General features: G+C 47.0%; 1 protein-coding gene across 1 annotated transcript in view; it reads right to left on the bottom strand.

The window, feature by feature from the left end:
• Window positions 1-26,600, bottom strand: part of LOC140428786 (complement C3-like) — a 163,479-nt gene that overhangs the window by 24,511 nt on the left and 112,368 nt on the right. Inside the window, exons 8-12 of the mRNA XM_072515475.1 lie at window positions 22,100-22,270; window positions 18,558-18,755; window positions 10,674-10,868; window positions 8,100-8,246; window positions 2,321-2,447 (exon numbers count right to left, since the gene is read on the bottom strand). Coding sequence (XP_072371576.1) covers window positions 2,321-2,447; window positions 8,100-8,246; window positions 10,674-10,868; window positions 18,558-18,755; window positions 22,100-22,270 — 838 coding nt within the window. The remainder of the gene's footprint in view (window positions 1-2,320; window positions 2,448-8,099; window positions 8,247-10,673; window positions 10,869-18,557; window positions 18,756-22,099; window positions 22,271-26,600) is intronic.

Genomic DNA, 26,600 nt, shown 5'->3' with positions numbered 1-26,600 from the left:
TTATTAACCTCTCCATCTCTCCGCACCGTATATTAGATATATTGGCGATGTTGTTCTGATCGTTATATTACATCTGGAGTACTCCAGATTTTAATCTGGTTGTCATGGATCTGACCCATACCATGGGTGTCATTCTCCGACCCCCCGCCGGGTCGGAGAATGGCCGTTGGCCGCCGTGAATCCCGCCCCCACCCCCGCCGAAGTCTCCGCTCCCGGAGATTGGGCGGGGGCGGGAATCTGGCCGCGCCGGTTGGCGGGACCCCCCACTGGATTCTCCGGCCCGGATGGGCCGAAGTCCCGCCCAGGAATTGCCTGTCCCGCCGACGTAAATCAAACCTGGTATTTACCGGCGGGACCAGGCGGCGTGGGCGGGCTCCGGGGTCCTGGGGGGGGGGGCGGGGCGATCTGACCCCGGGGGGTGCCCCCACGGTGGCCTGGCCTGCGATCGGGGCCCACCGATCCGCGGGCGGGCCTGTGCCGTGGGGGCACTCTTTCCCTTCCGCCTCCGCCACGGCCTCCACCATGGCGGAGGCGGAAGAGACTCTCCCCACTGCGCATGCGCGGGAAACTGACAGCGGCCGCTGACGCTCCCGCGCATGCGCCGCATTTCCGCGCCAGCTGGCGGGGCAACAAACGCCATTTCCGCCAGCTGGCGGGGCGGAAATCCCTCCGGCGTCGGCCTAGCCCCTCAATGTTGGGGCTAGGCCGCCAGAGATGCGGAGACTTCCGCACCTTTTTGCCGGCGCGATGCCCGTCTGATTGGCGCCGGCTTTGGTGCCAGTCGGCGGGCATCCCGCCGTTGGGGGAGAATTTCGCCCCATGATCTCTTACATTCATGAAGCTAAACATGGGTCACTTGTTTTAGACACATTAGACGTTTCTTCCAGTTTAGACGTTTCTTCCACTGACTTCAATACAGCTCTGCATATAGAGAATGAGGTATAACGTGGGAAAGCTATTTGACTCCTTTGCCAATTGGACACTTTCTGTGTCCAATTGCGCCCCTTGTGGTTACATAGTTATTGCTGCTAATCTCTTCTTATGGATATTGCAACTTTCCCACTCTGTTAGCCTTCTCTGGTAAGGCACTGTCCTGAAATAATCCTTCAAGGCCAAGGCATTTGCTGTGATCCACATCTCCTCCCTTTGCTATTTTAGCAGAAACACTAGTATTTTTGGGCTGTATTTTGTATGGAGAGTGGTTCATCCCATAAGGAGAATGCAGACACATGTGGACATTAAAGAAGTACCAACACCACAGGCCAAAAAATAGGGAACAAGTAAGTGATGGGAAATTGTTGACTTAGCAGGACTGCACTGCTGCCATTGAGCCACGGCTGATCCCTGAAGAGCAAGTTTAGTCTTGTCCTGCTCCTTTGCGTTAAGCGTCACTAAAACTATTAAATGCCATCGCCCACTGTTCATTTCTGCAGTACTCCTAGGCTCACAACCATACACAACAGAATTGAAAAGGGATATTTGTGGAGCTATGCTACATTGAAAAGCAACTACCCTTATTTATGCAAAGGCATCTTAACCATTCAGGGTCAAAAGCACACAAGTTTGGAGAAATTTGGAATTCACTCCGCCAAAAGATGGTGGGGCGGAGTTGGGGGGGGGGGGGGGGGGTTGGTGGGGGAGAAAATTGCAGCTTTCATGGTTGAACTAGATTTCCACTCGGTAAAAGGTTAGGAAGGATGTGGGGCAAAGGTAAGAAAATGGAGTTGGGGTGTGTGATGTTCTCTGCTTTCTTGATAAGGATGGTTTTGACGTGTAGTGTTCAACCAAGAACATCGAGCAATGTTGATTAACAAAGCTAAATTATTTACATGACTTGTAACTAGATTCGAGGTCTTACTAAGATACAAAGGTTTAGAAATAAACTATGCTACAACTGTATCTACAGATCTCCTGAACGCACGACTACTCTCCATCGTGCCTAATCACCTTCTCCCAGAATCAAGGGTGTCACGTGATCTACGTGACTGCTCTTGATCACGATCTGGTGGTTAAATGCATTTAAATAAAATTGTTAACCCTTTATTTACCATACAATATCCATATTGTCACAGGGTGCAGGTCAGCTATCATCTAATTGAATGTTGCAGGAGTCTCGAGTGACAGAATGTTCTTAATGTTTCAATATTCCTGAGGGAGCACAGCTGGAAAACTGTCACACCAGAGGTAACGCATGGCCTAGCAGAAACCCATAGGGACTGTGCAGCACCTTCTCTTTGGGGTGGCCTACTCATAAAAGGTGCTTCTCGGTAATGTGTTAAGTCTCCTTAAGCTTTTAAATGAACGAAAAAGCATTTTCTACCATGTAAACCGGTTGATTCCATGAGGTCAGAGATGAACCGCAGTCCAGCGCCCTCGAAGACCTCAGCAGTGTCAATCCCGCCACCGTACGAAGTTCCAAAGTCATAAAGGTCCTTTGTATAAAAAACCTATTCAGTCAGAGAAAATATGCATCAGCTTTGTTCCAAAAATATCTAATTTCATGATTCGTGTGCTTTTTAGAGTTTAACTTTTAGCTTTGGGATTGAATTTATTTAACATATAGGATAGATCAAAACTCCTGGAGGGAGGCTAGAAACAAAGTGAAAGTCATTGCGTTTCGAAGGGCTGCCTGTGTTTATTTACTCAGGTCAGAGGAAGTGGATGCCTTTTCTGAGTTCTTTGAGGATGGAGAGTCATCTTCAAAAGGAATTTAAATTATTAATATGCTTCCCCAGAAAAAAGGAAATATTTAGGAATGGGAAATAATGAGTTTGAATCTCGGTCTTGGATATCCCAGAAGATAAATTGCAGGGAGGTAGTTTACTTAGTTTTGGGTTTTATCCTTGTGATTTCTCACGGAAACAGGAAGTGGATGCCTGGAAGAAGCTTTATAATAATCTTTATTAGTGTCACAAGTAGGCTTATATTAACACTACAATGAAGTTACTGTGAAAATCCCCTAGTCGTCACACTCCGGCACCTGTTCGGGTACATTGAGGGAGAATTCAGAATGTCCAATTCACCTAACAAGCACGTCTTTCGGGACTTGTGGGAGGAAGTTGGAGCACCCGGAGGAAACCCACGCAGACACGGGGAGAATGTGTAGACTCTTCACAGACAGTGACCCAAGCCGGGAATCAAACCCTTGTCCCTGCCGCTGTGAAGCAATAGTGCTAACCACTATGCAACCGTGCCGCCCTTCAATAAGCAGAGAGAGAAATCTGCCAGCAGGTGCAAAAGGCTATCAGAAACCAAGGGTGCTATCTGATTTTGGAGTCCCTGAACAAGAAATTAATGAGGCCCTTGCTTGATCTAGTGTCTCCACATCAGTTTTTAAATGTTTTTCCAATTAAGTGGCAATTTAGCATGGCCAATCCACCTACCCTGCACATCTTTTGGGTTGTGGGGATGAGACCTATGCAGACATGGGGAGAATGTACATAGCCAGTGACCCGGGGCCGGGATCAAACCTGGGTCCTTGGTGGCGTGAGGCAGCAGTGCTAACCACTGCACCACTGTGCCTCCACAATCATGAGGTGCATCATGAGAATTGAAGGGTCACCCAGGCAAGGGCCCTAAGAAATCTCAAACATTGATGAAAAGCAGGACAATTAATGAGAATCAAAGTGAATTCTGGAGAGCTATGGCACACCATAGTTTGGTCCGGGGACAAGTGATGGACCCACCAAGCTCCTGTGAAGTTTAGGTGAACTCTTGGGTACAAATAAAAGTAGAACAGGAAGTGGTATGTTTTTAAATATAAGTGATTATGAAATATATATTGTTATCAGTAGTACTTGCTTTGTTCAACTGTTGTACAGTAGAAGTGTTTGCTTAAAATATGTGGCACAATTATTTCAGTTAAAAACTGAAATTCAAATTTATTTGTAAAAGTTACAGGTCTCCCTTGAGATCATAACATCTTTATTTTTGCATCGAACCTAATAAAGACACCATTTAGGTTTGAATGATTACACATTATTAGACTAGATCCGTAATCAAGATTGACAATTCCAGATAATAACACCTGGCTGCACAAAGTTGCTTCAATCTTACCCTAGGCTTCTTTTCTAATAATTTCAAGTCTTGCTCAGAATTCCAAACACCTCTATTAAATCTGCCTCCTTTGCTATCAGGAAATAGCTGAAAGCCCTCACCCTGGTATCATTCTAGCAAATACATCTGTCATTGGATAACTGTGTGGTGGTGTGTTGTCATTGGATGGCTGCTACTCCATTTCAACATTGTTTGTTGCATTGCCATAGGGCTGTGGATTGCAGCATCTGCCCCGACTGTCGTCCGAGCCAATGAGACTCTGTGGATTGCTAGTTTCTCTCGAGTGTCTACTAGTTTCTCTCGAGTGTCATTTACTTGAGGTAACCAGTGGTTGGCTGGCTGGTCTGGCCAGTTAGAACCTTCTAGCACCTGTAACAAAGGTGGGAGAGGGAGAGAAGACAATTCGACCAAATCCCACTCAAGATAATCTTTTCTGTTGGAGCTCTGGGTAACATGCAGTTCTGTATAATTTATAGCCGTGGTGGTCTTGACAATTATTGCTATTTTGAGGCGTCTCTGCTTCAGGGAGAGAGAGAGGTTGGTTGTGGATGACGTACACCAGCTTGAAGGTTAATTTCTTGCCATACCTTAGTGGTTCCAGAATGATACCTATAAACTGGAAGTTGGATTCCTGTGGCAGGATTGAGAGATGTGTCTGTCGTTCATAGTCAGAGATCAAAGATCAGAGCCATTGGTTCTTTGTCTGATTGGACCTTAGCACTGACCGCCGTATCTATTAACCAAGATGCCTGCATTCCAGAATTAAAATCCAGGATCTTTGACCTCACCCAGGAAGCATCTGTGTCCTCCTGGCACTTTGCTCCACAGTGCTTGCATATTTGCTCCACAGGTCACTTGGTGTGTGGCTTCCCTTGGCCTGGAGTGTCCCTGTTCCTGCTGTGTCGCTAACTGGACAGTGGGGTTTACTTTGCCATAGTTTGCTTGCTCCCCATAATATGGATTTGTACTGAAAACTGATTTCAGACTTCCTGACAATCTGGAATGGCTTTCTCAATGATTAAATCTTGCTGGCCTTGAAGCATATCTGAGTGTGTCGCCATTCCCACAATTGTTCTATCCCTGATTAGCTCAGAGCTCATTACCTTCAGCCATTCTGTGCAGCTCATTAATAAAGGAATTGCTGGGTTCCCCTGCCTGCTGGACATCTTTATTAGATTTAACCCTTTGAAGGATTTTGTTACTTCTAGGTTAAATACGTGTTGAATGATTTTAAAACTTCAAATTATTCAGATGATTTATTGATTCATGTCTATCATAGAACTCCTACAGTGCAGAAGGAGGCCATTCAGTCCATCGAGTCTACAACCACCCTCTGAAGGAGCACCCTAACCTAGACCCACTCTGCCGCCCTATTCCCATAACCCCACCATCTTTGGACACGAAGGGGCAATGTAGCACAGTGAATCCACCCAATTTGCACATCTTTCGTCTAGCTATCATATCATCGGATATCAGGCCTACTAAGTAAAGTAATGACTTAACTTGTTGATCTTCTGTCTTTTTATCCAGGCTGAAGCACTGTATCTAAGGAATCTTTCTCCAAAATCCCCTTTGATCTGTCAGGTCTCCTGACTCTGCACACTCTGGGTATTGAAGCTGGTCTTCCACGGGATTCAATGGAGTCTTCTGCTGCAGTGAGAAATTTAATTTCTGCCTTCAGCTTCCAAGCCTTTATTTGGGCCTTTTCTCTGATGGTTTCCTTCCATGCCTCCGTTTCTTGAGCTTTTTTTTCAGGTCAGAATAGTTCTTTAATTTTTTTCCCCTCACAGTTTTCCAGCATTTTAATTGTCTTCTGCCACCTGTGAGGTTTTGAGTTATGCCATTCGCTGCCACCATGTTCTAAGGTGTTGGACATAGCTTGGTAGGCCTTAAGGTATTTATAGTCTTGGGTAGTTCAACAGTAACTATTTATTAACTACTAGACACTCTATACATGGGTACATTAAAAGTCCAAGCTATGGCTGTCTCCATGCTTGCTTCTACACATGACTCAGTCCAATATTAAACTGACCCCTAAGTGCCAGCCATATGATTCCTGACATCGTACATTCCTACATTGTAGTCCATCCCCACATTAACCCTTCATGTGCCAGACCATTAAACTACACTCCTTGGATGTATGTGGGTTCCACTGTATGTTTTGGAAAAGTAAAGCCACTGCCCCTTGTTATTTTTGCTCAAAGATCTGGGATTCCTGGTGACGGGGTATAAAGGAGAGCGGGGAATCACATGGCCATCTGATTGAAGGGATATTGTGCATTCTTTTCCTATGACTTTCACCAGCAATAAAAGAATTGCTGAATCATAAAATGGTTATAGCACAGAAGGAGACCATTTGTTTCATTTTATCCATGTCAGCTCACTGCAAGAACAATTCAGCCAGTGCGCCTCTCCCACCTTTCTTCTGTAGCTGCTACTTTTTTCTCCTCATACAGTTATCCAATCAGCTTTTATAGCCTTGAGTGAATCTGCCTCCGCCACACTCTCATGTAGTGCATTCTAGATCCTAATAACTCACTGCGTAAATGAAATAACAAAATTTAAATGAAAATTGCTTATTGTCACAAGTAGGCTTCAAATGAAATTACTGTGAAAAGCCCCTAGTCGCCACATTCCAGCGCCTGTTTGGGGAGGCTGGTACGGGAATTGAACCATGCTGCTGGCCTGCCTTGGTCTGCTTTAAAAGCCAGCGATTTAGCCCTGTGCTAAACCAGCCCCTGAAAAGATTTTCCTCGTGCCGCTGTCGAGTCTTGTGCCAATCATCTTAAATCTATGTCCTGTGCTTCTCAATCTTTCCACCAATGGGGACATTTACCCTCTATCTGCTCTGTCCAGGCCCATCGTGATTTTGAACACCTCTATCAAATCTCCCCTCAACCTTCCCTTCGCCAAGGAAAACAGTCCCAGTTTCCCCTTAACTTTAACCCCGAACCAATCTATCAATGGAATAGATTCCTCTTCAATCTCGAACCATTCTCGTGAATCTTTTCTGCACTCTCTTCCTGAATTGTGGCGCTCAGAACTGGGCACAATACTCCAGTTGAGTCTGAACCAATGTTTTGTACAGATATATTATAACTTTCATGTTGCACTCCATGCCCCTATTAATGAAGTTGAGGATCTTGCATGCAGTATTGTCCTGCTACGTTCAATTATTTGTGGGCAAAAAAATCCAGATTTCTCTTCTCAGTCAATAACCACCTTTAAAATTGTAACCTTTACTTTTTAATATATCTTCTAGTACTGTCTACCAAAATACAAAAAGGAACAATTTGTGTTCATATATCGAATTGCACGACTACCGCTGCTGGACATCTCAAATCTCTTTACAGCGAATTAAGTGCTCTTTCAAAGCATAGTCACTGTTGTAATGGATGAAAGATTGCAGCCAATTTATGCACAGCAAGATCCCAGAAAACAGCAAAGTGATAATGACCAGATAATCTGTTATTTTTGTGCTGTTGATTGAGGGATAAAAATTGACCAGGACACTGGGCTAACCCGCATGCTCTTCTTAAAAATAGTGTTTCCCTACACACGTCGCGAAACCCATCCCTTCACACCATGTCCCCGTCGCACTTCTTTGCATCACATTTTTTAATGGTTTATCACTAAGCAGCCTACATGTAGGCAAGGACCTGTCAGTGACAGAAGGCCCATGACAAATCCACTTCTTCGAAGGCACAACAGAGTAACTGGATAATCGGCCTATTGGAGTTTACTCCCAGACTTTCCACAGACACTGATCATTTTGAGTTGTACGAAATCTCAGTTTAATCATGCTTCAACTATTTCATTCAATACTTACTCTTTGTTCTGGGTAATATAAATTACTGGAATAAAATAATTGAATTTATGTATTCCACAATTTCCACTTAATAGGCGCTGCTTCTATCTACCATAGAGTGAGGGGTTCAGGAAACCCCCCTGTGCATTAGGGTTGGTGCTCAGCTACTTTCTGGTTCAGGAGCTATCCAAGCAGCGGAGTGGTTAGAGCTGAACGTACCCATTGAGTCTCTCACCTTCTGAAGTGTATTCATGTCCTTATTGGGTCCATAGAGCTGACTGTCCACTGCTTGGATAAAGACATCGGCTACATTGTCAGAGAAAACTGACAACAGCAAATCGCGTTGGTCATTACCTGTATTCAAGGCAGGTTGTATCTGAAACTGTGAACGACAATTAGATCTTCAGCCTCAACATACCATATAGAATATAAGTTTAAATAAATTGCAGGATTCAGAAGTAACATTGTTTGCACACTCTGCCCGATATTAATCCCACTGAGATCAGTGGAGGTTGTGCAGGGCGTAGAGGAAGGTAAACCAGTGTTACAATTGCTCTGCCTCCAAATAATGCAGTTAGTCTTTAAAGATCATGGGATGACAGAGTTGTTTCACCTAACATCTCACTAAAGGACTGTGAGGAATGTATGAATTTCAGCACTAAAATATATCTGGGGGCCGGTTTAGCAGTTGACTGGGCAGCTAGTCTGTGATGCAGAACAAGGCCAACACCGCGGTTTCAATTCCTGTATCGGCTGAGGTTATCCATGAAGGCCTGAGGTGTGGTGATCCTCAGATTAAATCACCACCAGTCAGCTCTCTTTCCCCCCCCCCCCCCCCCCGCCACAAAGTGGTGGTGGTGGGCGTGGTCATCGGGGACTATGACAATTTTACTTTTACTGTATCTGGTGCAGTAATGGGTTAGTGCGTGTATATCTCCACTGCAGTAAGGGTTTTAGAAATCCTGGTTTAAAAGACAGGCAGACACTGGGGCTACAGAGGGAGTAATTAAAGCATTGTAAATGTAGGATCATCAGTCATTCCAACCATGTCCAGTGTTTGCCTGAATAGGGCTAATGGAATTTTGTTTACAGAAGGAAGGTTCCCTGGGGAGTAGATAATTAGAGACATTGAGCGGGATTCTCCATTGGCTGATGCCCAAATCGCGAAACGTGATTGGGTGAAGAGCAGGTTCTGACCCCATAATCGTGGTGGGTGCCGATTTGACGTCAAATTGCAATTCTCCATCACCTCGACAGTGGAATCATGCGCTACGGAATGCACGTACAGTAAACACCCTTGGCATATAATTAGTGGGCCGGACATGGTATTCTCCGGGGCTTCCGCGATGCTTCACCTCCAATGAGCCAAGTTCCCGACACGATTCACTTGAGCTTTTGAAAATGGTGAATCCGGCAACGTAGTTGCTGAGGGAGAGAGGGGGTACAGAAAGTGTCCAACATTGCCATAGTTTGCTGACAGTTGTGCCGCTGGCCTTGGGGGGGAGGGGGGGGGGGGGGGAGGAAGAGAGAGTAGCAGGGCGTGGGCTATGCGGTTGGAGTGGACGGGCATGAAACACCATTGCCGCAGCCAGCAAGGCAGCCATGCAGCTGACAGCCCACTGTGAACTTAGGACCATGGGTCATATATGCTCCCCCCCCTCCCCCCCCTCCCCCCCCCCCCTCCAGGCCACCTCCCTAGGTGACCTCTGGCCCCAGCCAACCCAACAGCTGTATGGGTGTGCTCCAGCACAACCAGTGCCATCTTCTTGGCTGGGATGAGTGTGTGTGGGGATTGTAATGTGTATATGCAGCTGTAGCCTGTCAGCTTCCCTAATGTCAATCACGGATCTGGTGAATCCCGCACCGTTTTTCATTGGAATCGATTGTGTTCCACGTGGCGTCAGTGCGAGCCCCTCCACAGTTGCTGAATTGATCCAGGTTTGGCGCCAGTTTTGCTGTTGTGAAAGTCCATGAATTCTGCATTGGCGTCAATATTTAGTTCAGAAACGGAGAATCCTGCCCATTGTGTTTAACTGTAGCAAGATGGTTGTAACCCAGTTAGTGGGATAGAGATGATACAGTTAATGGGAGGAGCCTGGGGCAGAAGCAGTCAGGTGTTGAGTTTCAGTTTGGATTTTGCTCTTCACAGAACAGGAGCTTTTTGCCAAATGCTACAAAGTTAAACAATAGTTTGACACAGGCAAGAATCTGTAAGCTGGTTCCTGAAGGATTTCTCTCTCTCTCTCTCTCTCTCAAAACGTTTTATCCAAGACATCTCTATCCAGCAAGTATTCCTGGGTTGGCCAACTGGATTTAAAAGTGGGTTTTGACCTGAGATGGGTTTTCCTTGATTGGAGTTAAAAAGATAGCAGTTGACATGTTTAATTTCATTGATTATCAGGTATTTGTAAGCTATTTCTTGTATGATAACGTTAGGTTAATCCTTTGTTAGTAATAAAGTTTGTTTTAATAAACCATATCCCTATGTGTGTGGAATCACTCTTGGATTGAAAAATCATTTCCCCACAGTCTTACAAATTAAAATAAAATATTGGCGTTTCTGTCTGGTATCTGAGCAACCTTTGGGGTCTGGTCCTAGATCGTACTAGGATAGAAATCACACAAAATGGTTGTAAGTTTACCTAACTCAGATGACTGTCGGGTTTGGACCTCAAAACAAGACCAATTGTCACTTTCTGAAAACATTGTTGATTATTGACGGAGATTACAAAGTTCAACTCTGTACACTACCCCTGATAAGAACACATGTCGGTGAAGGACTTTGCACACTCCAAAACACATCACAAACCTTCGAACTGCAAAGGTCCTCCACCTCCACACGTACCGAGTCTGAGACGATATTTTTGTTACCCTTAATATTTGTAATGTAATAAGCAACAATACGGAAATAAGGCACCATATCCTTTGTGATCAGGATTGGAAATGACGTGTTGTCAGATCTCCCAATTCTCTCAAAATGCAGCAATTTTCCTTTGTTGAGCACCTGTAATATTAAAATTTGTGATTTTGGTACATTGTCACAAACCAAATACAATTTTCAAATGGAAAAGCACATGCATATGAAATAGGAACAGTAGGCCATTCGGCCCCTCGAGCCTGCTCCGCCATTCAGTAAGATCCTGGCTGAGAGAAACATTCTCCTCATCTCTATCTTAAGAGGATGACCCCTGATTTTAAAACAGTGACCCCTAGTTCTGGGTTCACACACAAAAGAAAGCAACCTATCCAAGTCCACCTTGTCACCCCCCCACTCTTCTAAACTCCAGTGGAAATGACATTTGCCACAATATCACTTCAGGGATAGAACCGTAGAATTCCTGCAGTGCAGAAGGTTGACCCATCGAGTCTGCATCGACCCTCTGAAAGAGCACTCCACTCCCTCACCCTATCCCTGTAAGTCCACCTCACCTTTGGACACTAAGGGACAATTTAGCATGGCCAATCCACCCAACCTGCACACCTTTGGACGGTGGGAGGAAACCAGAGCACCCTGAGGAAACCCACACAGACAAGAGGAGAATATGCAAACTCCACATATATAGTCACCAGAGGCCGGAATTGAACTGTGAGGCAGCAACGATAACCACTGCACCACCCCATTTAATTTTTAAATTTGATTTAATTCAGTTCTATGTGATTTTGTTTTCCTTTTCACTTTGGGAGTTTTCATCTTAGATTGAATCAGCCAAAACTGAAGAATAAATCTAATTGAATCATCGCAAAAATAAATTCAGAGCCACTTATGAACATATGAGTTTGGAGCAGGAGTAGGCCATTCGACCCCTCGAGCCTGTTCCACCATATGATAAAATATTTGAACATGCTGCTGTGCAGAGGGACCTGGGTGTTCTCGTGCATGAGTCACAAAAAGCTGCAGGTGCAACAGGTGATTAAGAAGGCAAATGGAGTTTTGTCCTTCATTGCTAGAGGGATGGAGTTTAAGACTGGGGAGGCTATGCTGCAACTGTATAAGGTGTTAGTGAGGCCACACCTGGAGTATTGTGTTCAGTTTTGGTCTCCTTAACTGAGAAAGGACGTACTGGCACTGGAGGGTGTGCAGAGAAGATTCACTAGGTTAATCCCAGAGTTGAGGGGGTTGGATTACGAGGAGAGGTTTAGTAGACTGGAACTGTACTTGTTGGAATTTAGAAGGATGCAGGGGGATCTTATTGAAACATATAAAATTATGAAGGGAATAGGATAGATGCAGGGAGGTTATTTCCATTGGCGGGTGAAAGCAGAACTAGGGGGCATAGCCTCAAAATAAGAGGATGTAGATTTAGTGCTGAGTTTAGGAGGAACTTATGGCAGGAATTTAAATGTAGTTAAATAAATGTGGAATTAATGATGACCATGAAACTATTGGCTCATTACAAAAACCCATCTCATTCATTAATGTCCTGTAGGGATTGTAAGCTGGTGTCCTTGCCCAGAAGGGACTATATGTGACTGCAGACCTGCAGTAATGTGCTTGACTCTTAACCAGCCTCTAAAATGGCCCAGCAAACCGTTCCGATGCATCGGCCAGCTTCTCAAGGGCAATTAGGAGTGGGCAATAAATGCTGCCCACATCCTGTGACTGACTTAAAAAATCTGGGCCGGAATTTTCTGGCCATTGGGATTCTGCTTTCCTGCCAGCAATGCAACCCCACCCATGGGTTTCAACATTGGATTCCTTCACTGAGGCAGGTGTAGCAGTATTTGTGTCCTCCTGGTCCAGTGATTCGCCCCTAGAGAAAGCAAGGCTATGAAGAGCACAGCAAACAACAATAATGAGCAATACTTGCACTGGTAGATATTACAGGGCACCCTCGGAATGATCCAGGTATCAGAACATCATTTTCAGCAGGCCTATTGTCCTCTCTATCATTCCCTTGTGGAGACATGGCAGAAATTGTATCTCTGGTTTGCCAATGCTCTCGGGAGCCCGAAAGGCACATCAGTCACTTTATCAAGGGATTTCCTTTGTCGCCAAGCAACCACCCCTCAAGGTGAGCTGGAGCTTGGGTGCTTATGGGCGGTGCCGTATTTAGACATCGTGGGAGCTGCCAGGGTATCTTGCACAGATCTGTAGAATCTGAACATTCATGGAGTGAAACCCTTTCTGTTCCGATTGACAAAGGCACCCAATCAATGGCACCCTGGCTGCAGGGAAACCCTGAAATTGCAGCGTAGCCTCTGGCCCATCAGCCAGCTGACTTGGTCCACCCTGAAATATATGAATGTTCCCCTGCCTGAGCAGAGTGTCAGCCACCAGCTTGACACAGCTGTGTGCAAATGACTGGGAGACTCCACAAAGATCAGCCACTGAGCCCTGGAAAGACCTAGAGGCTTACGAGTTACGTGCAAGAGTGACCTTGTGAGCCACAGTCATTGGATGTCCACCCACACAATTAGAGGAACCTAATCATATGGCATAAGGTTGTGATGGCTTCCTTGGGAGCTGGAGCCTCCTGTGGCACTGGATCTCAGTCATGTTGAGATAGTTGGTTCGCTGCTTGTGCACTCTGGCAACTGGGTAGTGACGTCTTCTGTGGGGACATCCTCCCTGCCCTCCCTGCTGCCCTGAAGACCCCCCCCCCGTCCCACCTGCATCTCTGCTCTGAGGTGATGCCTGCGACCACCTAGCATCCTATCTCTTTGTACCCGTTCCTCCTCAGAGGAGGTGATCCCTGTTGATTAGATTACACCCATACAGAGATGCAAGTGGGCTCGACCCCATGACAAAGGGACCTAAATCTTTGATGTCCGAGGACAGAAATGTCCTGAAAGCTCCAGTCAATATCCAGGGTGGCGCTGTGACACAGTGGTTAGCACTGCTGCCTCACACCGCTAGGGACCTGTATTCGATTCTGATCTCAGGTGACTGTCTGTGAGGAGTCTGCACATTCTCCCCGTGTCTGCATGGGTTTCCTCCCGGGTGCTCCGGTTTCCTCCCACAGTCCAAAGATGTGCAGGTTAGGTGGATTTTCCATGATAAATTGTTCCTTAGAGTCCAAAGATTGGGCTAGACAGGGATTTGGCCTAGATAGGCTGTTATTTTGAGGGGTCAGTACTGACTTGATGGGCCGAATGGCCTCCTTCTGCACTGTAGGGATTCTATGATATGTTGAACCTTCCAAAGAAAGCAGTGAAAGTGCTCACAATACTCCAAACCAAACCCTCACAAAACTTCCAACCCTTCAGACTGCCTTTGCTCCAGCCCCCTTTTATCTCACCCTTCGATGAGAAAATGGTAAAAACAGATAGGCCAACCTAAAAATTGCACGAGTAACGCGAATGCGGGATACGGGCCCAAAGTCCTCCCGGGTTGGCCTCACGCCTGCCTGGGCTGTGTCACATTTGGCCCCAGGTGAAACAACGGCAAACTGAGGCAAATATTAATTAAACATAAACCAATCCCAGATCTACTGAACTAACATCATCCCCTTGAATCTCCACAGGACCATCTTAATCACTCACCACTCAGTTGAATACCTTCCATCTTTGTCAACCTCTTTCTCGCACCCCGCTCCCTCCCCTGCCTTCTGCCTTTAAAAAAAATCTATTTATTGGCATTTTCAAAATTATATACATTGCTGTTCGTTTTCATTTATTGTACAGTCACAAAGGTTCCTTCCTAGGTTTCTCTATTTACAGTCTGTTGCCGTCTGGCTGGCTCAGCCTACAATCCTCCCTATCTTCCCCCCACCACGCTCCAGCTCCTCTCTCCTTGACTCCCCCCTACCTTCCCCTCTTTTTCACTGCTGTTCCCCATTTTTTCTTGCCGGGTTTTGCTACCTCGCCTTGCTCCCCCACCCCCACCTCTCCCCGGTCCTCCCTCGCTTTCCTCATTCTATCTTGTCCCGGTTATTTCCCCCTGGCTACTGGCTATTTATTTATTTATGTGTTGGCCACAAACAGGTCTCGGAACAGTCAGGTGAATGGCTCCCATGTTTTGTGGAAGCCCCCTTCCGATCCATGGATGGTAAATTTGATTTTCTCCATTTGGAGAAATTCTGATCGGTCGGGCAGCCAGTCTGCAGCTTTAGGTGGTGCTGCTGATCGCCAACCAAGCAGGATTCAACGGCGGGCGATCAGGGAGGCAAAGGCAAGGGCGTCCGCCCTCCTCCCCATGAAGGTCTGGCTGGTCTGATGCCCTGAAGACCGCCACTTTCGGGCATGGCTCCACCCTCATCCTCACCACTTTGGACATTGCTTCAAAGAAGGCTGTCCAGTACCCAGCAAGTCTGGGGCAAGACCAGAACATGTGGGCATGGTTGGCCGGGCCTCCTTGGCACCACTCACACCTATCCTCCACCTCCGGGGATAACCTGCTCATTCGGGTTCTGGTCAAGTCGGCTCTATGTACCAATTTTAGCTGTCTTAGGTTGAGCGTCGTGCATGTGGAGGTAGAGTTCAGTGCTTCGCTCCAGAGTCCCCACCCTATTTCGAACCTCGAGTCTTCCTCCTATTTCCTCCTTGTCGTGTCCAGTTCGGTGTCGGCCCTCTCTAGCAGTCGTTCATACATGTCACTACAGATCCCTCTGCCGAGGATGTCTGTGTCCAGTAGCTCTTCTCATAGTGTCTGTCGTGGTGGTCACTGGTATGTCCTTGTCTCCTTCCATAGGAAGTTTTTAAGCTGCAGGAATCTGAGTTCGTTGCCTGTAGCTAGTTGGAATCTCTGCGTCAGTTCCTTCAGTGTTGTGACACTTCCATCAGTGTATAGGTCCCTGACTGTCGGTGTCCCCCCCATCCTGTCTCTACCTTTTGAAGGTGGCATCGGCGAGTGCTGGTGTGAATCTGTGGTTATTGCAGATGGGGGCTTTGTTGGACATTTCGGTCAGTCCGAATTGCTGCTGTAGTTGGTTCCACATCTGGAGGGTGGCTATCACCACTGGGCTGCTGGAGTATTTCTTGGGCGGGGTGTGAGTGCCACCATGGCGAGGGCCCGGAGGGTGGTCCCCTTGCAGGAGGCCTCCTCCGCACGCACCCACTCAGCCTCTGGCTCCTTTATCCATCCCATCACTCTTTCCACCATCGCTGCCCAGTGGTAGAATTGTAGGTTAGCCCTCCCCTGGATTTTGTTTTCTGTAAGACTTTCTTTGTGATCCGAGAATTCTTTCCCCCGCGTACAAAAGCCATGATTAATTTGTCCAGTGCGTTGAAATTTGTCCACTGCATTGAAAAAGGCCTTGGGGACATAGATCAGGATAGTTCTAAGTAGGAAGAGGTATCTGGGCTGTATGTTCATTTTGATTGTCTGTACTCTCCCTGCCAGGGAGAGTGGGAGTGTGTTCCACCTCTGCAGACCCTTTTTGACTTCCTCCGTCAGACTGGTCAGGTTCCATTTGTGGATCCCTGTCCAGGCGTGAGCGATTTGGATCCCCAGGTAGCGGGTTTGTTTAAACGGCAGTCCCACCAGTGTTGCCCCTCCCACTTGCGGGTTCACCAGGAAGATCTCAGTTTTGCTCATGTTGACCACGACATCACACAACCCTGCCATGGCAACCTCTACAAGACGTGCCAGTTCATCGACATGGATGCCACCATTACATGTGAGAACACCACCCACCGGGTACACGGTACATACTCGTGCGACTCGGCCAACGTTGTCTACCTCATACGCTGCAGGAAAGGATGTCCCGAAGTGTGGTACATTGGAGAGACCATGCCAATGCTGCAACAACGGATGAACGGACATCGCGCGACAATCACCAGGCAGGAATGTTCTCTTTCAGTCGGGGAACACTTCAGCAGTCGAGGGCATTCAGCCCCCGAGCTCCGGGTAAGCGTTCTCCAAGGCGGCCTTCAGGATGCGTGACAACGCAAAATCGCTGAGCAGAAACTTCTCGTCAGGTTCCGCACACATGAGTACGGCCTCAACCGGGACCTTGGGTTCATGTCACATTACATTCATCCCCCACCATCTGGCCTGGGCTTGCAAAATCCTACCAACTGTCCTGGCTTGAGACAATTCATACCTCTTTAACCTGGGGTTATCTTTATCTCTGGATCTGTAAAGACTTAATTACCTGCAAATGCTCGCATTCTAAGCATTGTCTTGCATCTTTGACTTTGTCTATATATATGTTTCTGGAACATACCTCTTCATTCACCTGAGGAAGGAGCAGTGCTCCGAAAGCTAGTGTTTGAAACAAACCTGTTGGACTTTAACCTGGTGTTGTAAGACTTCTTACTGTACTTTTCTTTGTTCTTTGCCTTCTCTGCATCCAGGGAGACGATCACCTCAGGTGCTCTGTCCACGGATGGGGTCATGATCACGTTCAGCAGGTGCCTGATGTTCGATGTTAGCTGTCTACCTTTGACAAATCCCGTTTGATCCTCTGCGACCACCTCTGGTATGCAGTCTTCTAGCCTTTTGGCTGGCATCTTGGCCAATATTTTGGCGTCTACGTTCAGTCGTGTGATGGATCTGTATGAACCACATTCAGTCGGGTCTTTCTTAGGTATTAGTGAGATTTAGGCTTGTGCTAGCGTAGGTGGCAGTGTGCCCCTAGCCAGCGATTCTGTGGACATATCCCGCGGGTACGGGGCCAGTCCTGTCGCAAATGTTTTGTAGACATTAGCTATGACATGTTCCTACACTTCCCGTGGGAAAATGTTTACAATAGCATTGGGGTGGATTCTCCATTGCCTGATGCCGGTATCGGGATTCCTAATTGGGAAGAGCGTGTTACCTGGAAAATGGGAGAGGCACAGAGCACCAGATGTGTTGTAATGCTATCCATGCCGGTGGGAAGATGCAAATTCAAGTTTAACATGCAATTAACTAGCTGGAAGTCTGATCCCCCCCCGCCCCCCGACCCTCCCGTCGCCCCATCCACCGTGATGCCCCGACCTCCACAGTGGGAAATCCACCCACTGTGGCTATTGTGGCTATGGTGCGAGGTTGACCAAGTGCAGCCCTCTGCCTGGTCTGCCCCTTCCAGCCCTCTGCCTGGTCTGCCCCTTCCAGCCCTGGGCAGCCTGAAGATCATCCTTGGCATGGTGATCTCAGGCAGCCCTCTGCTCAACAACATCCTCATGGTCTGAATTTTTTAATTCTGCAATGGTCTCCTCACCCTGAACTGCTCTGAGCAGTCCAGGCAGTTCAGTGAAGAGTCAAATCAGAAATATTTTCCTTTTCCTAACATCTGCTTACTCAGACAAATTCCTTCAAAACAGCAGCTGCTGCAAGTATCAGAGGCTTCCTCTAAGGCCCACAACACTTGAAAAAGTTTCAATTCCCCTGACATTTGAAATACTGAGCACCCATTCAATTACACAAAGCAATTACTCACTAGCCTGTGATTGATAGTTTAATAATTCAGACACAGTTGCATGGTGGATTGTTTATTTATTTTCCCTTCATGCTTGAATGCATCTCAAGTACCCAGCTATGATGCTGACCACAATATCTATAAACAGTCTTGCTATGATTGACAGCTCCTCACCACATCAAAAGCAGCTCAGTGCTTTCTGCTGTGAGAAATGAGGAAGTGAAACCACTTAGCTACTTTGATGTGGTGAAAGAAAGGCTATTGTCCTGTATAAAGTGGGCATGACCATTGAAGCAGATGTCATAATACTGCATGCACTGAGATTCCAACAAAGCAGAAAAGTCACATCCCAATGTTCTTTAATCTAGATCCATATTTGAATTGAGGAAAATTAAGCTTCATTAACTTACCATATAGTAATAGTAGTTGACATCGCTGATATTTAACAGACTGAAAGCTGATAATGTCACATATATGATATCTCCAGGGTATAGCCAAACATTTGGCAATTCTATACTTAGGTATGCCTTATCGGTCTTGTGTGCAAGGCTTTCAACTACTATTTCACTGCTTTCTTCAGTTTCACGGGCTTTATTTTCAGTGGTGACCTGGGGAGATAAAATAAGAAGGGAAATAGAACAGAATATTACACTTGTGCTAGAACAGGCTGCAAAAATATTTCCATCTGTTTTAGGTTTTCCCACAACCCTCCACCAATTGCACCCGACTCCTTTAACTCATGTTACGACTGAGATGGAAGGAGCGTCTCTAGTTCCACTCCTCCATGGGTCACAACATATATCCAAATGATTTCTAACCATAACGACCAAAATTGTGGGTTTTCTATGAATCTCAGAATGACCACCCAATGCCCAGATTTCGTCAATAAACAACATTATGAGTTTATTGTAAACCAGGCTTGTCAAGTAGAAGGCAAAGCTCATTAATATACAGAATTAAATATTGAATTATAATAATGGGCGACATTCTCCCCGACTCGGCGGGGCGGGAGGTCCCAGTGCCGAGGAGTGGCGTGAAGCATTCCGGCGTTGGGTCGCCCCAAAGGTGCAGAATCCGCCGCACCGTCAGGGGCTATGCCGGCGCCGGGGTGGTTTGCACGCGCCGGCTGGTGGGGAAGGGGCTTGGCGCCACGCCAACCGGCGCCGAAGGGCCTCCGCTGGCCAGTGCGAGTTGGCGCATGTGCGGGAGCACTAGCGTGTGCTGGCGTCATAGAGTATGCGCAGGGGAGATCACCTCCGCGTCGGCCATGGCGGAGGACCACACCAGCCGACGTGGAGGAATAGAGTGCCCCCATGGCACAGGCCCGCCCCTGAGGACCCCGGAGGCCGCCCGGCAAAAAACGGGCGGTCACTCGACCCATTGCGGGCTGGAAAACTGCCGGGGGGTCGCTGCTCGCGGCCGCTGACCGACGCGGCGCTATTCCTGCTACCACCAAATCTCCAGTGCCGGAGAATTCGGCAGCCAGCGGGGGCGGGATTCACGCCGCCCGCCGGCAATTCTCCGATTTGGCGGGGGGGGTCGGAGAATCCCGCCCAAAATGACTCTTTCAAAATACACTAAGTCACACAGACACGCAATCCAAAAAATAAATCAAAATCAAGGAATTCTCTGAAAGGTTAAAAGTCAATGGTTCAAAGGGAAATGGATAGGGTAGGATCAGTAAGTTTGCAGATGACACAAAGATAGGCTGGGTGGTTAACAGTGAGGCTGGGAGTCTTGGGTTACAGGAAGATACAGACTAGATGGTCAAATGGGCAGAAAAGTGCCAGAAGGGATTTAATCCTGAGAGGTGTGAGGTGATAGACTTTGGAAGGAGTAATCTGACAAAGAAATATTCAATGAATGGCATCACACCGGGAAGTCCTGAGGAATAAAGAGACCTTGGCGTGTTTGTAAATAGAAGTCTGAAGGCAGAAGGGCAGGTTAATGGGGTGGTGAAAAAGGCATATGGTACACTTGCCTTTATCAATTGTGGCATAGATTACAAAAGCAAGGAAGTCATGTTAGAGTTATATAGAACATTGGTGAGGCTACAGCAGGAATACTGTGTGCAATTCTGGTCACCACCCAGAGGCGTTTCACCAGGATGTTGCCTGGGATGGAACATTTAAAGTTATGAAGAGAGGTTGAACAGGCTTGGGTTGTTTTCGCTGGAACAGAGAAGACTGAGGGGCAACCTTATTGAGGTGTACAAGATTATGAGGGACATGGACAGGGTGGATAGGGAACAGCTGTTCCCCTTAGTTGAAGGGTCGGTTACGAGGGGACATAAATTCAAGGTGAGGGGCGGGAGGTTCAGTGGGATTTGAGGAAAAACGTTTTTACCTAGAGGGTGGTGATGGTCTGGAACGCACTGCCTGAGAGGGTAGTGGTGGCAGGTTGCTTCACATCCTTTAAAAAGTACCTGGATGAGCACCTATAATGTCTTAACATTTCAGGCTATGGGCCAAGTGCTGGCAAATAGGATTAGGATTGGCAGCGCAGGTGCCTTTCATGCAGCGGAACAGACTCGATGGACCGAAAGGGCCTTTTCTGCACTGTATTTTCTGTGATTCTGTAATTCTGAGACAGATGGTGGAATCACGTCCGGCTTATACGGTTGGTCTCTTCGCGCTGATCCTGCGACACAATCGATGATGTTTTTCAGATGATCACGAGGAACACTTGAGGTTACTCAATCCGAGCACACAGGGCAACACATATTCACTTCCCATCGTGGATTGCAGAAAGGCTGTTGTCTCCCTCACAAGTAGTTGTCCCTTCTCTTCCCAAAGTAAAGCCAAATCCAAACTTTCAAACACATTCTTCCCAGGCATGTTTTTTTTCAAAGCCATAAAAGACCACGTGACCGCACCCCCCTCCCGTCTTAACCCTTTAAGAAACAGTGGGCGGGATGTAGCAGCTGGCGGGATAAAGGAATTGGAAGCTGTCTGCCCCAATGGAGGCTTCCTTCGCCGTATTGTGAGGCACATTAAAAGAAATCCCAAGGGGTGAGTCCCACAATGTCGTGCCAGCAGACTCCCTCGGCACTAACTTAGGTTCTAAACGATCCGGATGTCCTTTTTAAAGGGAAGGGCGCCCCAATACAAAATATTAAAAATATAAACCCCTCCACCCCAACAACCTAGGACATGGGGCTTTTCACAGTATCTCTATTGCAGTATTAATGTAAGCCTCCTTGTGACAATAAAGATCATTAAATTAAAATCTCGAAGACCAACCCCCTCCCCCCACTGAACCCCCCCCCCCTTTCCTAGGCAGGGGGCAGTGCCTGGGCATGACCCTCTCCCCCCTGAGCCAAGCACTCACCTGTCGTGACTCATGCCGACGTGACTGGACAGTCTAATTGGGGGGGGGGGGGGGGGACTTTTAAAACACAAATTCTTCCAGATGTTCAGTCTTTGACCGGGAATCATTTTTTGTGATTGAGGTGCTGATGACACTCACCGAGATCATTATGCACTGATTAATTGTGAAAATCAACAACAATAAGTTGCATTTATGTAGGGCTCAAAATATAACAAAATGTCCCGAGGCACTTTACAGTGGTATTATACAGCAAAATACGACACCAATCCACACAAGCAGATAATAGATAGTAGATGATCAATAGTTAGATTTTAAAGTGTGTTTTATAGGAGAATACTGAGGTGGAGAGGCTGCGGGATTTAGAGAGGGAATTCCAGAGCTTGGATCCAAGGCAGCTGAAGGCACGGCGGAGTGATAAAAATTAAATATCCTGGAGCGGTTGGAACTCAAGGGGAGCAGCTATCCTGGATAGATGTGGGTGAAGATGAGGATACAGAGGGAGAGGCTACGGAGGGATTCGAAAACCCAAGGATGAGAATTTAAAAATCGAGGCTTTGCTGATGCAGGAGCCAATGCGGTGAGCACAGTGAACAATAAAGTGTCTTTGAAAATATATCCTTACCTTAATATGTAATTTACTCGCATTTTCAGGAACTTTGAAGGAGATACCCAGTTCACCAATACTGTCAGTAAATTCTTCCTTTGAAACATTTATGTATTTATCCTCTGAGGTAATTCCAACTTTGATCCGAGCTTCAGAGACAGGAGAACCATCTAGATAGGTTACGCATGCCTGTAAAACAACGTGGTAACAGTGCTGCTTTCTCCATCAATGTGATAAAGCATTCTTCCTTCATGTAGAAACAAGTTTATGAAGTAGAATTTAGTCTGGGATAATAGCATTAAACTGACGGTATTGCATCAGCCTTTATTTAATTCCATAGAATAGAATATCTACAGTGCAGAAAGAGGACTTTGGCTCATCGAGTCTGCACCAACCCACTGAAAGAACACGATACCTAGGCCCACACCCCGCCCCATCCCCATAACCCTGTAACCCCACCTAACCCGCACATCTTTGGACACAAAGGGGCAATTTACCATGGTCAATCCACCTAACATACACATCTTTGGACTGTGGGAGGAAATTGGAGCACCCGGAGGAAATCCATGCAGACACTGGGAGAACATGCAAACTCCACACAGCCAGTCACCCAAGGCTGGAATCACACCCGGGTCCCCTCTCCCCCTCAGGTGAAGGTGAAAGAGCTCCTGGCCAAGAAGTGCAGGGGGCTCTGCCCAATCTTGTGGCCAATATCTATCCTTTAACCAACAACACTGAAACAGACTACCCGGTCATTATCACAGTGCGGGTTGTGGGATCTTGCTGTGTGAAGAATTGGCTGGACACATCTTACTCTGACATATCGAGGCTCATTGATGTTGAAAAATATTCTCCGAACGAACGCTGCAGGAACTCACATACATCCTGCAGTGATCACACAAGGAGGGGAGTGAAGTGACCAGACTGGCAATGGTTAATGTTGTCGGGACAGTTCCATAATTGTGATGTTCTCTACACATCTCAGGTGAACAGCAGATCACAACCATGGTGAGTTCAACCCATTGACTCTTGATCCTATTCTCCATTTAATAAATGCACTCTTTGTGGAACAGCTTGGATTAACATAGAACATAGAAAAATACAGCACAGAACAGAACGATGTTGTGCCGAACTTTTGTCCTTGATTAAGAACAAATTAATCTACACCCCATCATTCTACCGTAATCCATGTACCTATCCAATAGCCGCTTGAAGGACCCTAATGATTCCGACTCAACCACTTCCGCAGGCAGTGCATTCCATGCCCCCACTACTCTCTGGGTAAAGAACCTACCTCTGACATCCCCCCTATATCTTCCAACATTCAACTTAAATTTATGTCCCCTTGTAATGGTTTGTTCCACCCGGGGGAAAAGTCTCTGACTGTCTACTCTATCTATTCCCCTGATCATCTTATAAATCTCTTTCAAGTCGCCCTTCATCCTTCTCCATTCTAATGAGAAAAGGCCTAGTATCCTCAACCTTTCCTCATAAGACCTACTCTCCATTCCAGGCAACATCCTGGTAAATCTCCTTTGCACCTTTTCCAAAGCTTCAACATCCTTCCTAAAATGAGGCGACCAGAACTGCACACAGTACTCCAAATGTGGCCTAACCAAGGTTTTGTACAGCTTTATCATCACGTCACGGCTCTTAAATTCAATCCCTCTGCTAATGAACACTAGCACACCATAGGCCTTCTTCACAGCTCTATCCACTTGAGTGGCAACTTTCAAAGATGTTTGAACATAGACCCCAAGATCTCTCCGCTCCTCCACATTGCCAAGATCCCTACCGTTAACCCTTTATTCCACAATCATATTTGTCCTTCCAAAATGGACAACCTCAGACTTTCCAGGGTTAAACTTCATCTGCCACTTCTCAGCCCAGCTCTGCATCCTATCTCTGTCTCTTTGCAGTCGACAACAGCCCTCCTCACTACCCACAACTCCACCAATCTTCGTATCATCTGCAAATTTACTGACCCACCCTTCAACTCCCTCATCCAAGTCATTAATGAAAATCACAAACAGCAGAGGACCCAGAACTGATCCCTGCGGTACGCCACTGGTAACTGGGCTCCAGGCTGAATATTTGCCATCCACCACCACTCTCTGACTTCTATCGGTTGTTTTGTTATGCTCTTGACGTAGCATAAGCTGCTTCCTTGATGCGCACTCTGACAAAGGAAGGTTTAGACTTGGCGATAGCTTTAACATGTTTATTAAACTATTACCAATTCTCCTACTTGGATTCGACTCTCCTGTTAATCCTTCTATACCTACTCAGACTGACGAACCAGTCTGCTACAATCCACGTGGTGGGTGTGATGTGTTTCAAATCAACCCTGTGTACTCACTGAGAGTCTCCACTGGAAAGAGGAAGATCATGTGTGCTGTGTCCTTTTATATGGGTTGGTGTAATGCACTCCTGTGGTAGTATCACCTCTGTGTGTATCGTGACTGCCCATTGGTCGTGTCCTATCAGACTGACCTATTGGTTGAATGTCTGTGTCATGTCACTGGTGCTTCCTCTAGTGTCTAGCTAGGTGTAGTGTGTTCACATTAACCCTTTGTGTACTTACAGTGATGTATATCACCACATCGGTTAGCCAGTTTGTTATCCCTGGCCTTGGCACCCGAGAGGCAACATACCTTCCGGGAGTCTCGCTCGCGACCACAGGATCTCCTATTTATTCCCCTAATCATTGAGTCTACTATCACTATTGCTTTTCTATTCTCCCCCCTTCCCTTCTGAGCCCCAGAGCCAGACTCAGTGTGAGAGACCTGGCCGCGAGGGCCTTCCCCCGACAGCATCCAAAACGGTATACTTGTTTTGAAGGGGAACGGCCACAAGGGATCCCTGCACTGTCTGCCCGTTCATTTTCTTTCCCCTGACTGTAACCCAGCTACTCTTGTCCTGTACCTTGGGGTGTGGTTACCTCCCTGTAACTCTTGTCTATCACCCCCTCTGCCTCCCGGATGATCCGAAGTTCATCCAGCTCCAGTTCCCTAACATGGTCTCAACACGGATTGTAGAGGACTGGCTGGTTTCTTACAAACCATCCATTCAATTTAAGTTGGTCTGGTGATTGTTCACCAATGCGGCTCTATCTCTTTCCATCTCTCTCGAACTACCTCTCTTTCACCCATAGAAACGCAAACACACGAACAGAAAGAACATAAGAACTAGGAACAGGAGTAGCCAATTCAGCCCCTCAAGCCTACTCCGCCATTCAATATGATCATGGCTGATCTCATCTCTGCCTCATCACTACCTTCCTGTCTGCTCCCCATAACCTTTCGTCCCACAACTCATCAAAAACATGTTCATCTCCTCCTTCCATTTGTTAGTGTTCCGGCGTTCACTGCATTCTGGGGTAGAGTATTCCACAGGCTCACAACCCTGCGAGTGAAGTAATTCCACCTAATTTCTGTTGAAAAACGCCAATTAGACCCAGGGTCTAAAATTGAGGGTTATGGAGATAAGGCAGGAAAGTGGAGTTGAGGATTATCACATCAGGTCAGTCATGATCTCATTGAACAGCGCTGCAGACATGATGGGCCGAATGGCCTACTTTTGCGCCTACATATTATGGCATCGCTTGTTGTACCACGGCCAGAATTTTACACTCGACCCCACTGAGGACTCTGAGTGGGGGGAAGAGGGGGGAGTGCGTAAAATTCCATGGATGGGATTCCACCCGCCCCAGGCAATGTTTCACGGTGAAGGGGCAGGGCTTCAAACGGGTAGCCCGCCGATGCCTTTTAAGGCCATCGAGTGGCCACTTAATGGCTATTTAAGGACCTCTTCCTGCCCTTAATTTTTAGGCTGGCAGGCATCAGTTGGAGCAGCCTGCCAAAGCGAACAAATTAGCAATCTAGGGCAGGAAGAGTGAAGTGGCAGGGGGGCAAAGATAGGTCACCTCAATCTGAAGGCCCCTTCAGATTGGGGACACCCTCCTCTCTGGGGTCTGGGGACTCCAACTCTCCCTCCATCTCCCTCCCCCCCCAATCCCCTGATACGAAGATTGCCCCCCTCCTGACCTCCAAGACACCCCCTACCCTACCGCCCCCAGGCCACCTGGTACTTACCCGAAGTGTGGGACTGGGTCTCAGGCTCAGACATGGTGCTGCAGTACCTCTTCAGGCCACTGGGGCTGTTTGTCTGGAGAGTTTTCAGATTGGCCAAGAGAAGATGGTAGTCCTGCCTGCTGCCAATCAATGCTTAATTGAGCGTAAAATGGCAGCGGGCTTGTCAGAGACGTTGGGGATGTATTTCCTGCCGACTTTCAACTAACCCCTCCCCCCCCTCCCACACACACACACATATACCCTGTCATGATATTCAGATAAACATATCATGGTGCAATCACACACACACACTGGTGGACAAATCAACGGACCAATCAACACACACGCAACATCACAGCCAATGACCAGTGAGAGCACACGCACTATAAAACGGGGAACACCACAGTTCCCGCTCATTCCAGCAGGAGACAGCTCAGAGCACAGAG

This window comes from Scyliorhinus torazame, chromosome 8, assembly GCF_047496885.1.
Source record: "Scyliorhinus torazame isolate Kashiwa2021f chromosome 8, sScyTor2.1, whole genome shotgun sequence".
In the NCBI taxonomy this organism is placed as follows: Eukaryota; Metazoa; Chordata; class Chondrichthyes; order Carcharhiniformes; family Scyliorhinidae; genus Scyliorhinus; species Scyliorhinus torazame.
This window is presented reverse-complemented; position numbering and strand designations above follow the sequence as displayed.